The sequence below is a fragment of the Pseudophryne corroboree genome, chromosome 9 (genome assembly GCF_028390025.1).
Source record: "Pseudophryne corroboree isolate aPseCor3 chromosome 9, aPseCor3.hap2, whole genome shotgun sequence".
Taxonomy (NCBI): Eukaryota; Metazoa; Chordata; class Amphibia; order Anura; family Myobatrachidae; genus Pseudophryne; species Pseudophryne corroboree.
The window spans coordinates 234,445,098-234,461,652 of record NC_086452.1 but is presented as its reverse complement, the minus strand read 5'-3'; the positions used below and the strand labels follow the sequence as shown (position 1 = coordinate 234,461,652).

At 45.8% G+C, this 16,555-nt stretch overlaps 1 protein-coding gene across 4 annotated transcripts in view; it reads left to right on the top strand.

Annotated features, from left to right (window-relative positions):
• Window positions 1–16,555, top strand: part of LOC134957934 (complement factor H-like) — a 498,750-nt gene that overhangs the window by 473,094 nt on the left and 9,101 nt on the right. For 3 of the 4 annotated variants that reach the window (XM_063940184.1, XM_063940186.1, XM_063940183.1), the window contains one exon: window positions 7,147–7,329. The exons of the other annotated variant lie outside the window; for it this stretch is intronic. In XM_063940184.1, coding sequence (XP_063796254.1) covers window positions 7,147–7,329 — 183 coding nt within the window. The remainder of the gene's footprint in view (window positions 1–7,146; window positions 7,330–16,555) is intronic. 4 annotated transcript variants of the gene reach the window in all.

Genomic DNA, 16,555 nt, shown 5'->3' with positions numbered 1-16,555 from the left:
TGACTGTGTGAGTAAGATAAGCGACCCTAGTGGCCGACACAAACACCGGGCCCATTTAGGAGTGGCACTGCAGTGTCACGCAGGATGTCCCTTCCAAAAAACCCTCCCCAATCAGCACATGACGCAAAGAAAAAAAGAGGCGCAATGAGGTAGCTGACTGTGTGAGTAAGATTAGCGACCCTAGTGGCCGACACAAACACCGGGCCCATTTAGGAGTGGCACTGCAGTGTCACGCAGGATGTCCCTTCCAAAAAACCCTCCCCAATCAGCACATGACGCAAAGAAAAAAAGAGGCGCAATGAGGTAGCTGACTGTGTGAGTAAGATTAGCGACCCTAGTGGCCGACACAAACACCGGGCCCATTTAGGAGTGGCACTGCAGTGTCATGCAGGATGTCCCTTCCAAAAAACCCTCCCCAATCAGCACATGACGCAAAGAAAAAAAGAGGCGCAATGAGGTAGCTGACTGTGTGAGTAAGATTAGCGACCCTAGTGGCCGACACAAACACCGGGCCCATTTAGGAGTGGCACTGCAGTGTCACGCAGGATGTCCCTTCCAAAAAACCCTCCCCAATCAGCACATGACGCAAAGAAAAAAAGAGGCGCAATGAGGTAGCTGACTGTGTGAGTAAGATTAGGGACCCTTGTGGCCGACACAAACACCGGGCCCATTTAGGAGTGGCACTGCAGTGTCACGCAGGATGTCCCTTCCAAAAAACCCTCCCCAATCAGCACATGACGCAAAGAAAAAAAGAGGCACAATGAGGTAGCTGACTGTGTGAGTAAGATTAGCGACCCTAGTGGCCGACACAAACACCGGGCCCATTTAGGAGTGGCACTGCAGTGTCACGCAGGATGTCCCTTCCAAAAAACCCTCCCCAAACAGCACATGACGCAAAGAAAAATAAAAGAAAAAAGAGGTGCAAGATGGTATTGTCCTTGGGCCCTCCCACCCACCCTTATGTTGTATAAACAAAACAGGACATGCACACTTTAACCAACCCATCATTTCAGTGACAGGGTCTGCCACACGACTGTGACTGATATGACGGGTTGGTTTGGACCCCCCCCAAAAAAGAAGCAATTAATCTCTCCTTGCACAAACTGGCTCTACAGAGGCAAGATGTCCACCTCATCATCACCCTCCGATATATCACCGTGTACATCCCCCTCCTCACAGATTATCAATTCGTCCCCACTGGAATCCACCATCTCAGCTCCCTGTGTACTTTGTGGAGGCAATTGCTGCTGGTCAATGTCTCCGCGGAGGAATTGATTATAATTCATTTTAATGAACATCATCTTCTCCACATTTTCTGGATGTAACCTCGTACGCCGATTGCTGACAAGGTGAGCGGCGGCACTAAACACTCTTTCGGAGTACACACTTGTGGGAGGGCAACTTAGGTAGAATAAAGCCAGTTTGTGCAATGGCCTCCAAATTGCCTCTTTTTCCTGCCAGTATAAGTATGGACTGTGTGACGTGCCTACTTGGATGCGGTCACTCATATAATCCTCCACCATTCTTTCAATGGTGAGAGAATCATATGCAGTGACAGTAGACGACATGTCCGTAATCGTTGTCAGGTCCTTCAGTCCGGACCAGATGTCAGCATCAGCAGTCGCTCCAGACTGCCCTGCATCACCGCCAGCGGGTGGGCTCGGAATTCTGAGCCTTTTCCTCGCACCCCCAGTTGCGGGAGAATGTGAAGGAGGAGATGTTGACAGGTCGCGTTCCGCTTGACTTGACAATTTTCTCACCAGCAGGTCTTTCAACCCCAGCAGACTTGTGTCTGCCGGAAAGAGAGATCCAAGGTAGGCTTTAAATCTAGGATCGAGCACGGTGGCCAAAATGTAGTGCTCTGATTTCAACAGATTGACCACCCGTGAATCCTTGTTAAGCGAATTAAGGGCTCCATCCACAAGTCCCACATGCCTAGCGGAATCGCTCCGTGTTAGCTCCTCCTTCAATGTCTCCAGCTTCTTCTGCAAAAGCCTGATGAGGGGAATGACCTGACTCAGGCTGGCAGTGTCTGAACTGACTTCACGTGTGGCAAGTTCAAAGGGCATCAGAACCTTGCACAACGTTGAAATCATTCTCCACTGCGCTTGAGACAGGTGCATTCCACCTCCTATAACGTGCTCAATTGTATAGGCTTGAATGGCCTTTTGCTGCTCCTCCAACCTCTGAAGCATATAGAGGGTTGAATTCCACCTCGTTACCACTTCTTGCTTCAGATGATGGCAGGGCAGGTTCAGTAGTTTTTGGTGGTGCTCCAGTCTTCTGTACGTGGTGCCTGTACGCCGAAAGTGTCCCGCAATTTTTCTGGCCACCGACAGCATCTCTTGCACGCCCCTGTCGTTTTTTAAATAATTCTGCACCACCAAATTCAAGGTATGTGCAAAACATGGGACGTGCTGGAATTTGCCCATATTTAATGCACACACAATATTGCTGGCGTTGTCCGATGCCACAAATCCACAGGAGAGTCCAATTGGGGTAAGCCATTCCGCGATGATCTTCCTCAGTTGCCGTAAGAGGTTTTCAGCTGTGTGCGTATTCTGGAAACCGGTGATACAAAGCGTAGCCTGCCTAGGAAAGAGTTGGCGTTTGCGAGATGCTGCTACTGGTGCCGCCGCTGCTGTTCTTGCGGCGGGAGTCCATACATCTACCCAGTGGGCTGTCACAGTCATATAGTCCTGACCCTGCCCTGCTCCACTTGTCCACATGTCCGTGGTTAAGTGGACATTGGGTACAACTGCATTTTTTAGGACACTGGTGAGTCTTTTTCTGACGTCCGTGTACATTCTCGGTATCGCCTGCCTAGAGAAGTGGAACCTAGATGGTATTTGGTAACGGGGGCACACTGCCTCAATAAATTGTCTAGTTCCCTGTGAACTAACGGCGGATACCGGACGCACGTCTAACACCAACATAGTTGTCAAGGCCTCAGTTATCCGCTTTGCAGCAGGATGACTGCTGTGATATTTCATCTTCCTCGCAAAGGACTGTTGAACAGTCAATTGCTTACTGGAAGTAGTACAAGTGGGCTTACGACTTCCCCTCTGGGATGACCATCGACTCCCAGCAGCAACAACAGCAGCGCCAGCAGCAGTAGGCGTTACACGCAAGGATGCATCGGAGGAATCCCAGGCAGGAGAGGAATCGTCAGAATTGCCAGTGACATGGCCTGCAGGACTATTGGCATTCCTGGGGAAGGAGGAAATTGACACTGAGGGAGTTGGTGGGGTGGTTTGCGTGAGCTTGGTTACAAGAGGAAGGGATTTACTGGTCAGTGGACTGCTTCCGCTGTCACCCAAAGTTTTTGAACTTGTCACTGTCTTATTATGAATGCGCTGCAGGTGACGTATAAGGGAGGATGTTCCGAGGTGGTTAACGTCCTTACCCCTACTTATTACAGCTTGACAAAGGGAACACACGGCTTGACACCTGTTGTCCGCATTTCTGTTGAAATACCTCCACACCGAAGAGCTGATTTTTTTGGTATTTTCACCTGGCATGTCAACGGCCATATTCCTCCCACCGACAACAGGTGTCTCCCCGGGTGCCTGACTTAAACAAACCACCTCACCATCAGAATCCTCCTGGTCAATTTCCTCCCCAGCGCCAGCAACACCCATATCCTCCTCATCCTGGTGTACTTCAACACTGACATCTTCAATCTGACTATCAGGAACTGGACTGCGGGTGCTCCTTCCAGCACTTGCAGGGGGCGTGCAAATGGTGGAAGGCGCATGCTCTTCACGTCCAGTGTTGGGAAGGTCAGGCATCGCAACCGACACAATTGGACTCTCCTTGTGGATTTGGGATTTCGAAGAATGCACAGTTCTTTGCTGTGCTGCTTTTGCCAGCTTGAGTCTTTTCATTTTTCTAGCGAGAGGCTGAGTGCTTCCATCCTCATGTGAAGCTGAACCACTAGCCATGAACATAGGCCAGGGCCTCAGCCGTTCCTTGCCACTCCGTGTGGTAAATGGCATATTGGCAAGTTTACGCTTCTCCTCCGACAATTTTATTTTAGGTTTTGGAGTCCTTTTTTTACTGATATTTGGTGTTTTGGATTTGACATGCTCTGTACTATGACATTGGGCATCGGCCTTGGCAGACGACGTTGCTGGCATTTCATCGTCTCGGCCATGACTAGTGGCAGCAGCTTCAGCACGAGGTGGAAGTGGATCTTGATCTTTCCCTAATTTTGGAACCTCAACATTTTTGTTCTCCATATTTTAATAGGCACAACTAAAAGGCACCTCAGGTAAACAATGGAGATGGATGGATACTAGTATACAATTGTGGACGGACTGCCGAGTGCCGACACAGAGGTAGCCACAGCCGTGAACTACCGTACTGTACTGTGTCTGCTGCTAATATAGACTGGTTGATAAAGAGATGTCGTAGTATGTATGTATGAAGAAGAAAGAAAAAAAAACCACGGTTAGGTGGTATACAATTATGGACGGACTGCCGAGTGCCGACACAGAGGTAGCCACAGCCGTGAACTACCGTACTGTACTGTGTCTGCTGCTAATATAGACTGATAGACTGGTTGATAAAGAGATGTCGTAGTATGTATGTATGAAGAAGAAAGAAAAAAAAACCAAGGGTAGGTGGTATACAATTATGGACGGACTGCCGAGTGCCGACACAGAGGTAGCCACAGCCGTGAACTACCGTACTGTACTGTGTCTGCTGCTAATATAGACTGGTTGATAAAGAGATGTAGTAGTATGTATGTATAAAGAAGAAAGAAAAAAAAACCACGGGTAGGTGGTATACAATTATGGACGGACTGCCGAGTGCCGACACAGAGGTAGCCACAGCCGTGAACTACCGTACTGTACTGTGTCTGCTGCTAATATAGACTGGTTGATAAAGAGATGTCGTAGTATGTATGTATAAAGAAGAAAGAAAAAAAAAACCACGGTTAGGTGGTATACAATTATGGACGGACTGCCGAGTGCCGACACAGAGGTAGCCACAGCCGTGAACTACCGTACTGTACTGTGTCTGCTGCTAATATAGACTGGTTGATAAAGAGATGTCGTAGTATGTATGTATGAAGAAGAAAGAAAAAAAACCCACGGTTAGGTGGTATACAATTATGGACGGACTGCCGAGTGCCGACACAGAGGTAGCCACAGCCGTGAACTACCGTACTGTACTGTGTCTGCTGCTAATATAGACTGGTTGATAAAGAGATGTCGTAGTATGTATGTATAAAGAAGAAAGAAAAAAAAACCACGGTTAGGTGGTATACAATTATGGACGGACTGCCGAGTGCCGACACAGAGGTAGCCACAGCCGTGAACTACCGTACTGTACTGTGTCTGCTGCTAATATATACTGGTTGATAAAGAGATGTAGTAGTATGTATGTATAAAGAAGAAAGAAAAAAAAACCACGGGTAGGTGGTATACAATTATGGATGGACTGCCGAGTGCCGACACAGAGGTAGCTACAGCCGTGAACTACCGTACTGTATCTGCTGCGACTGGATGATAAATAATGATATAAAAAATATATATATATCACTACTGCAGCCGGACAGGTATATATATTATATAATGACGGACCTGCTGGACACTGTCTGTCAGCAGAATGAGTTTTTTATAGAATAAAAAAAAAACACCACACAAGTGAAGTCACACGACGAGTGTTTAACTTTTTCAGGCTATCACAATATAGTATACTACTAACTATACTGGTGGTCAGTGTGGTCAGGTCACTGGTCAGTCACACTGGCAGTGGCACTCCTGCAGCAAAAGTGTGCACTGTTTAATTTTAATATAATATGTACTCCTGGCTCCTGCTATAACCTATAACTGGCACTGCAGTGCTCCCCAGTCTCCCCCACAATTATAAGCTGTGTGAGCTGAGCACAGTCAGATATATAATATATACATAGATGATGCAGCACACTGGGCTGAGCAGTGCACACAGATATGGTATGTGACTGTCTTGTACTCCTGGCTCCTGTTATAACCTATAACTGGCACTGCAGTGCTCCCCAGTCTCCCCCACAATTATAAGCTGTGTGAGCTGAGCACAGTCAGATATATAATATATACATAGATGATGCAGGCATGCAGCACACTGGGCTGAGCAGTGCACACAGATATGGTATGTGACTGAGTCACTGTGTGTACCGTTTTTTTCAGGCAGAGAACGGATATATTAAATAAAACAACTGCACTGCTGGTGGTCACTGTGGTCAGTCACTAAACTCTGCACTCTCTTCTACAGTATCAGCCTCAGGTCAATCTCTCTCTCTCTCTCCTAATCTAAATGGAGAGGACGCCAGCCACGTCCTCTCCCTATCAATCTCAATGCACGTGTGAAAATGCCGGCGACGCGCGGCTCCTTATATAGAATCCGAGTCTCGCGAGAATCCGACAGCGTCATGATGACGTTCGGGCGCGCTCGGGTTAACCGAGCAAGGCGGGAAGATCCGAGTCGCTCGGACCCGTGAAAAAAAACATGAAGTTCGTGCGGGTTCGGATTCAGAGAAACCGAACCTGCTCATCTCTAGTGGACACGCCCTCAAAGTCACTCAAAGTCCCCCAAAACATTGAAGTGATTAAACACGTAATGGTTTGCTTCACCTAATTTGCCAGCCTCCGAGTGTCGCCTTTCTTCTCTGCATATACTGAGGCATCAAATACCTCTAAGGAGGGCACCGGAGCCATTAGCCTGTTGGGGGAGGTGAGTGCCGGACTGCACAGAGGATTTTATTTATATATATATATATATATATATATATATATATATATAAAATATATATATATAAAACCAATATATGTGTGTCACCAATACAGCGCTTGTGCCTCTTAGTGCAATCACTCTTTTTAGGGATGGTATAATAAATTCAGCTGCTAAATCCCTGAGGATGGTCCTCTGCCAGATGGGGACCCTGTGATAGTAGAAATATAGGGGGTATATATATATATATATATATATATATTTATTTTGTGTGTGTGTGTGTATGTGTATATATATATATATATATACTTTTGTGTGTGAGTGTTTATGTGTGTGTGTGTGTGTGTGTGTATATATATATATATATATATATATATATATATAAAATCTATCTAGCACTTATTCAGATGTGTGTATTTTCATTCACAGACACTTGTCGTTTAAAGCAAGAGGATATTGATACACACTACTTAGAACTGCATGAAGAACATGATGGTGAAGTATATTATGGGGAAGGTGAAGTTATTAGATTTACATGTAAAGAAGGATACAGGAGCAATGTGCTGATTGGAAAATGTTCTAAAAAAGAAATAAGTTATCCTACATGCACAGGTACGTTCATTATTATCACTACCACATTTTTTGTTTCTTTTAAAATGAAGTATTGCAACATGTGGTGGATTTTACCAAGGGGCTTCAGGGCAACAACCTTCTCAGCAAAATCCACCACCAGTAAACCCCCAGTCTGTGCTATGCCACTGACTTCCCACTGAGAGCTTATTCTACTAGTAACACACCCAGAGCCGGCGCTAGGGTGTTTGGCGGCCCCCTGCAAACTATAAATTTGCGCCCTCCCATACTTTACAAAGGGACGCCCAAAATGGGTGTGGTCTCACAAGGAAAGGACGTGGCCATACAATAGTACTCCCCATTTTCAATTATTCCGCACAGTAGCACAATCTTATTCACATGACACCGCACATACTAGTGCTGCTTATACTCATAATGCCACCAGTAGTAGTGCCGCTTATGCATAATGCCCCTAGTAGTAGCACCACTTGTGCTTAATGCCCCCAGTAGTAGTGCGCTTATGCATGAATAATGCCCCCAGTAGTAGCGCCGCTTATGCATATTGCCCCCAGTAGTAGTGCACTTATGCATACATTATGCCCCCCAGTAGTAGCACCGCTTAAGCATGATGCCCCCTTTTTAGTGCGCTTATGCATAATGCTTTCAGTAGTAGTACACTTATGCATAATGCCTGCAGAAGTGCCACTTAAACACATAATGACAAAACACACATACACATACATACACACATACATACATATACATATACACTCATTCTCACTCACACTCTTTCCATCCACTACTTACCTATCACAGTAGTTTGGCTGACCAGATCTGTAGCAGCCTGGATCTGTGTTGCTCCGCGACCTTCGTCCCGTGTACCTCTGCCCCTCTGTCCCATGTATCTCTGCCTACTTTTTGCCGTGGACATGGACACTGAAGCTGACACTGTCAGAGGGGTAAGGAAAGCTTCAAGCTGCCGGCGCCGCTGCCTTTCAAACAGTGTGACAGGAGCAGCAGCAGCAGGGGAGACAGGTGCAGCAGCAGGGAGAGCGCCTCTCAAGCCTGGTGCCTCCCTGCTCTGCATCCCTTTGCTGAGTGGGTAGCATTGTGCCTGCACACACCAGACTGACCTTATCAAGGGTGGGTGTCTTCTCCACCTGAGACTGCTAGTTAGTACAGAATTTCTTCCAATAGGAAGCCAGCGTTATTTGTCTTCTAGGAGATGCAGCTGATACAGGGGGTGATTCAGACCTGATCGTAGATGTGCTACATTTAGTATATCTACGATCAGCTTACCTGGCATGTGGAGGGACGCCCAGCACAGGGCTAGTCCGCCCTGCATGTCAGGCCCTGCCCCGGTGCACAAGTACAAAAGCATTGCACAGTGGCGATGCTTTTGTACTGTAGGGGTAGCTCCCCACCAGCGCAGCTCCTGCGTGCTGGCAAGGAGCTACCCATCTCTGTGAGGGTCACAGCAGCTGCATGTGACATCACGCCGCCGCCGTGGCCCGCCCTCCAATGGTCCAGGCACGCCAGCTTGCCCCCTCCCGCCCAGCGACCGCCTCTGCCTGTCAATCAGGCAGAGAAAATTGCTAGCCTAAGACAGCTGTCGGCTGTCTGGCATGTGCTGGCGCACTAAGGCGCTGGCACATGCAAAGTGCAGACCCGATTGCTGCTGTGCGAAAATGCACAGCAGCGATTGGGTTTGAATGACCCCCACAGTCCTTTGAATCTTAGTTTTGTGTGCATTGGTATTTTTTCCTTCTACTGCTATATTTTTTTTGTGTATGTGCAGATCTCCATGTTTTAGTTTTATTTCTAAATCATAATCATGTTTTGGTTTGGCTTTTGCATAACCACCCTCAAGTGTTTTTGATTTGGTTTTGGGGTTATCTGGTTTTCCATCAATAGTTTTTTATTTTATTGAGTTTAATTCCCTAAAACACGGAAGGGGGGAGGGGTACAGAAAGAAGAAAGGGGAAAATCAGGGAACTAACAAAAAACAATAATAAGAGAGAGAGAGAAAAGAAAAAAAAAAGGAGGGGGAGGTCCAAAACCCAACTTCCATATTGGTTACATATACATACAATATAAATCAAACGTCACGTATATAAAACATGCACAATATAGATTGCCAATGCAAAAGGTAGAGCAGTTAGGAACTCTACAGTTCCAGGCCATATAATCATTCTAGGTCTAAACCTAAATTAACTCCGTATCGTGACGTTGAATACTCTTGCCACTGGGACCATTTTACCAGTGGGGAATTAGCCATATAGGGATAAGGTATACCAGAGGTTTAAATTTGAAAGGCGTGATGGATCTTCCGCACAATTTTCAGAAGTGTTGGGGGGGGGAGGGGCTCTTCCAATCTTGTGCAATCGCAGCTGTAGTGGCGATAAGAATGTGGCCTAAGACATAATGATTTGTATATGACAGACCTTTAGGATAAATATGTAATAAGGCTCGGGAAAGTGATTTTGGGAGGGGGAAATGGAGTACTGTGGAGGCAAGTATAAAAACATCCTTCCAGAGCTGGCGGAGTATAGGACAAGCCCAGAAAACATAGAAGATATCACCCACCTCCGCGCAGTTCCTCAAGCATAGTTTAGAAACCGTAGGCCAGATCTTATGCAACTTGGCAGGTGTAAAGTAAAGGCCGTGTAACAGTTTAAAGTGCATTTCGATATGATTGGTACATTTGAACATAGCATGTGATGAGATGTAAATCAACTCCCATTGTTGCTGGATAAAGGAGCAGTGCAGATCCGCTTCCCATTTAAGTTGAGTGGGCAGTTTCGCCTCTGTCCCAGAGATGTACGCTATAGCATACCAAAATCTTATAGAACCTCTGGCGTTACTAGACAAGATCCTTGCTTAAGATATTGGGGGGTGGCAAGAGCATTGGACCTGAGAACTTAATGAACCAGCTATCCAATGGACAACACAAGAGTAGGAAAATATCTCTCTAGCGGGAAGGTCAAATTGCTCTCATAAAGTACTAAACGAGTAATTGTTGTACCATCTACCAACTCAGAAATGGTAGCAATACTGCAGGATATCCATTTGGAGAGATTTAAGTCCGGGATAAGGCCCGAGAGAGCAGATAGAGACAGTTTACAGGAAGGTAAGGAGACAGATTTAGAGGAAATCACTAAGGTACAAGAATCTAAAATGGCACGTGGAGCAGCGTGCGAGAGCGGTCTCTGGGGGTAATTCCAAGTTGATCGAAGCAGGAATTCTGTTAGCAATTGGGCAAAACCATGTGCACTGCAGGGGAGGCAGATATAACATGTGCAGAGAGAGTTAGATTTGGGTGTGGTGTGTTCAATCTGCAATCTAATTTGCAGTGTAAAAATAAAGCAGCCAGTATTTACCCTGCACAGAAATAAAATAACCCACCCAAATCTAACTCTCTCTACAAATGTTATATCTGCCACACCTGCAGTGCACATGGTTTTGGCCAACTGCTAAAAAATTTCCTGCTGCGATCAACTTGGAATTACCCCCTCTGTTGGAACGGGATCTACAATAAATCAATCAACGGAACATGTACAAATAACTGTTTCTCTAGGTCCACCCACTGCTTCCTACCTGTAGGCAAAGACCAATCACTAAGTTGTGCTACAAGGCAAGCAAGTTGGTATTTCTTTAAGTCGGGGACCTCGAGGCCTCTAAATCTCCATGCTCTAATTAATCGGCTGTACGCTATTCAGGGAGGCTTCTTCTTCCAAACATGCCTAAGTAATACAGAGTGTATTCGACTAATGACCCTCTGGGGAACCAGGAAAGGTATTGAGCGAAAAAGGTACATCAGTTTGGGCAAGACGACGTTTTAAAAGCAGCTAGTCTACCTAACCAAGACACTTCCAAACCCAACATCCTCTGTAATAACATTTCTATCTGAGAGAGAGTGGATTGTAATTAAAGTCTGTAATTTGTGATAAAGAGTTTGGGATGTTAATACCGAAGTATAAAATATAGTATTTTTTCCAATTATTTTTATAAAGTATTTGAAAGACGGACAACCGATCTGGTGTTAGGTTAAACGGCATAGCTTCCGTCTTAGACGTATTGAGTTTATAGAATGATGCTGTACTGTAGTGTTTAATAATCTTGTGTAGGGTAGGTAGTGCAGTGTCAGGATGTGTAATAAACAAGAGCACATCATCTGCAAACAAACTGAGTTTGTGGAAAGACGACCCTACTGATACCTTGGAAGGATAAAGATTGGCGTATCGCAAATGCATCCCTGTCTAGTGCCGATTGAAATCTTAAAGGGAGAAGATAAAAACCCATTTCTGAATACTGCGGCTGTTGGGGAGCTATATAATGCTAATATAGAGGACAAGATTGCACCTTTGAGGTCAATTCTCAACAAAATCTCATGGAGAAATCCCCAGTGCAACCCGTCGAATGCCTTTTCAGCGTCTAAGGAAAGGAAGATAGCTTCCGTACTCCCGCTCACAAAATATTCAGCAAGGTCAAAGACCCTTCTCGTGTTGTCCGTCGATTGTCTGCCTCTGACAAAGCCCACCTGATCTGGATGGACAATGTGGGGGATAAGCGGTGATAACCTATTCACTATAAGCTTGGAAAAAATCTTTGTTTGTATTAAGCAATGCAATAGGTCTGTAGTTCTGGCACATAGATGGGTCTTTACCCTGCTTAGGAATTGTGATGATACAAGCTTGCAGCATTTCCTCAGGTAGTGAACCACAATCAGTGGCATAGTTATACAAAGAGGCGAGGGTCGAGATGAGAGTGGGGGCATATTGTTTGTAGAAGGAATTAATTAAACCATCTGGTCCAGGGGCCTTCATTGATGGCAAGGATTTAATAACCAGCGCTATCTCCTCTTCAGACCATTGTATATTAAGGGCACTTAAGATGTCCGCAGACAGCTTGGGGAGAGGGAGGCCATTCAGAAAGGAAGATATTAAAGAGGGAGTGAGCTGCACAGTGCTGGGGTCAGATCTTAAGTAATATAGTTGTGTATAATATTTGGCAAATGACTCTGCTATATCCGATAGGTTTAGAAGTTTCTGACCATCCGACGTCTGGATGTATTTCATTTTATTTCTATCTTGGCGTAATCTCAGCTTGTGAGCTAATAATGTACTAGTTTTATTGCTCAGCGTATAAACTTTCTGTTGTAGTTTGGTGTAAGCATGTTTCATATGAATATGTTTGTAAGTACAGTGTTTGGAGCTGGTTTCTAATGGATACCAGTTTACGTTTCAGATGATGGGAACGCTGTGCTCTATTTAAAGACTCCACTTGGAGGAGTCGTTGTTCTAAATCTTCCTGTTGGTGTAAATATTGTCTCTACATACAGGCCCCTGTCTGAATTGGTACTCCATGTAGAACCGCCTTTAAGGCACACCAGCGTGTAGGAATAGACGTGTCAATAGGAGAATTGGTGGCAAGGTAGGCCGTCAAGGCATCAGCTATGGCGGAGGATGCTTCAGGGGAAGTTAATATATATTCTGGCAACCTTCGGGGTCGACGAGACAACTGAGAATAATTAAAGTTCCAAGACCAAGTCACTGTCGCGTGATCCGACCACACCACCGGACTAATGGTTGATCTGGACGTATATATCAGATCAATGCAGGGAATACAAGTTGTGGAAATGAGAAATGGTTGATCTGGACGTATATATCAGATCAATGCAGGGAATACAAGTTGTGGAAATGAGAAAAGAAGGTATAGTCTTTAACCGTTGGAGATCGTATGCGCCAAACATCATATAGATCAAATTTGGATAACAAGTGACTCAAACTAGCCTGTGAAAGTAGCCCTCTAGAGCGTCCCCTAGAAGCAGTGGATTTTTCTAATTTTTCTTCCGGAACTATATTGAAGTCTCCCATAATCACTACATGGCCCTTTTGAACCTTCTGTATAGTTACAAATAATTTCCGCAAGAATGAAATCTGGTTAGTGTTTGGCGCATACAAAGAGACAAGAATCATGACTTTATCTTCCAACTTTTGGAAGTCAATTTGAAATTAACCGAATTATGAAATAAGATGGCCACTCTGTGTCTTTTATATGGGTTGTTAGCATAATAACCAGAGGGATAACAGGAGTTAGTAAATGCAGGGAGAGCCTTGGACGAAAAATGGGTCTCCTGTAGGCCAACTATACTAGCCCTTTCCCTGTAAAAAGACTCTAAAGCTTGCCATCTCTTATTAGGCGAATTAAGGCCATTGACATTCAATGAATAAAACTTAACCATGAGGAATAATAAGGTCGAACAGAATATACATAATAAGGTGAAATTCTTATGCGGACTCCAGGAAGGAAGAAGGGGACAATACAGGAACCAGAAAAACAGAGAGAGGGGAAAAAGGAAAGAGAAAAGGAGAAAAGAGAAAGAAAAAGGAAGAGAAAAAAAAACCCTGAAATGGCCCTGCAATTAGGGCCACAGTGTTTGTCGCCTACAAAAAATGGAGACAAAAGAAAAAACATGGGTTGTGATACCAGTGCCAGTCACCAAATGGAGCGTTAGAGTATCTCAAACGCCATTCTAATACTTCAGTATCAAAACCCATACATTTATAAAGGATATCAGAGTGTCAGTATTCCCTCAATCCACTGGAACCAGAGCTGATGCAGTGGATTTTGGCTGCGGAGCCACAATGTCCAAGTCTGCCAATAGCTTAACTCCTGCATCAAAGGAAAATATCACATAGGAGGAGGAGTCATATCTGACGATAATCTTGACCGGGAATCCCCATCTGTATTGGATATCATGGTCTCGTAAATCAGCTGTAATCAGGTGGTAAGAACGTCTCTTAGCCAGGGTGAACTGAGATAGGTCGGGATAAATTTCTAGGCCTCCTAATATATTGGATCCCTCTGCCTGCCAAGCAGTCTTGAGGATTTCCTCCTTAATGTGGAAAGTGGACTCGAAGCAAGGTGTCTCTAGGATAATTAGAGGTGAATCCTCCCCTCGGTAATGGCAAGCGGTGAACACGATCTACAATCAGAGCTTGCATTGTAGCTGAGGTAAGAAGCTTTTGGAATAGTATAAGAACATAATCTCCCAACTCCACCGGTGACACTGAGTCAGGTATGCCTCTTATCTTGAGGTTGTTTCTCCTAGACCTGTCCTCAAGGTCCGCAATCTTTTCATGCATGGAAGACACTTCTGTTTGTAACTCTGAATGAGAGGTTAGGAGGTTATTATGTGACGTTACCAGTTCCTGCATCTTGCCTTCCAAGTGTTCAATGCGCCCCGCAATATCTACTAGGTCAGCTTTGAGAGACTGATTCGAAGTGTCCAGGCCAGGGAGAATGTCAGTGCCGAAAGCGGTAAACATCTTGAACATAGATTGGGTATTAAGGGACGCATGAGGATCCAGTTCCATCCCCAAATCAGTAGTTGTTGATGGAGTTGAGGCTTTAGACGTAGTAGAGGGAGTCAGAGTGTGCACTGAGGAGGAGTTAGAGGATTTCTGTCTCGAGTCAGAGGCTTTAGGAAAATTCACAGGGACTGGCAATTAGGGACCGGCACTCTTTTCGGCGGCATGTCCGAAGGAGCAATGCAATCCTAAGGAGTGAAGGGATATGTAGTATAGAAGCCGGGGGATATTCTTTTGGCGGTCAGTAGGGTAGTATTACTGCATGAATAGCAAAACTATCAACCCATTAGGGAAGATAGGAAGATCTTATTCCTTGAGTCCCACCTAGCAGGCCTTAATGGCTGGCGTCATCAAGGTTACATCCCGTTATAACTACTGAGCAATTGCAAATAATTAGTAACCACTAACAAATGTAGAACGCACACTTGGAAAGTCACTGGGAATGGGCCTGCCAGGTTCCCAGGTAACAGAACCAAGCAGCTTTCACCTTCCTTGCTCAGGAGGAGAGAACAGCGAGGTCCAAGTACTCGGAGCAGGTGGGAAGGAGTCACCCAAGCAAGATACAGGTACAGTCGGAGATTTTGTAGACACTAAAAGTACCGGTACAGGGCTGTAGAGGAATTGAAAGAGTACTCACCCCATACAGAATCCAGAAGCAGGTACTGAGAAGAGATGGTGGTGGAAAGGTGTGGAGGCAGAATCCAATATGACTACCAGGGGGCAGGGTGCCAGTTATGCATCGGGGCTGTAGAGAAAGCTCTTGCATCAGTGGCTAGCCTGAGGCTTTCAGGTGATGTGGATGTAGAAATCACCCTGCACAAATGGTGGCAGGCTGCTCCAGTGGCCATTTCACTGCAGAGATGTGGGAGCCGGGTGGCAAGATGTCTGCCGCCGTGAGCACCCACAGGCTGGGAGCTTTCAGACTCTCCACTCAGCAGCAGGAGCAGGATGTCCATCTCCCATCTGAGAACAGCAGCACTGGTACTGTGGGGTCAGAGGGGAGCTGCAGCAGGCACAGTGATGGTACAACAAGTCTTCCACCAGGAACACCCGCTGACTGGAAACCTCCCTCAGCAGCCGTAGCCAGACGCTCATCTCCCACTGAAGTACAGTGGCACATGTACTGAGGGGCTGGGGGGAAGCTGTGGCGGGCACAGTAAGAGTTATCCGGGGCTCCCGGTGGGACGAGCAGGTAAAGCGGCAGGTCCGGAAGTCCGGGCTGGCTACGTCACATACTCCAGTCCCTGGCTCAGGAGGCAGAATGAGCCACAATGTACACACTTTCTTGGTCCTCTGTAGGGGTAGCAGGGGCCACTCAATGTCATGGGGACAGGTCCCCTAATGCAAGAAGGAGGGGTGAGAACACAGAAAGGGTGAGACCACAGAAAGAGCTATAAACCCTAATATATAAGGTGTTGTGCAGGAGCGCACATAAAATACGTCTGGCTGCTTAAGCTGTCAGGCCACGCACCCGGGGTTATCTGGTTTTCTTAAGATAAAAAAAATTATAATAACAGCAAAAATCATGTAACGTTTTTTGTTCCTGTAGTATTATTAACATCAATAGCATAAATTTCCAGTCATTTCCAGTCATTTTTGCCCACTTCAACATACACTCTCCTCAGATCACAAGAGAGGGACTCACATGCAATCTTTATCTGAGCTTTGGTTTTTAAATCTGAGTTCCGAACTCTACGGAAGAGCCAAATCGGGATTCAGGGGATAATTCAGACGCTGCAGCGATCGCAGTCTGAAGCCCTTTGTGCTACACGTGCGCACCCCGTTAAGCCCAGTGAGATGCAAAAGCTTCTTAGGGCTGCGATCGCCTCTGCCTGATCGACAGGCAGAGGCAGTCGCGAGGGCAGAACGGGGCATGCCAACGGCGCAAGGCCATT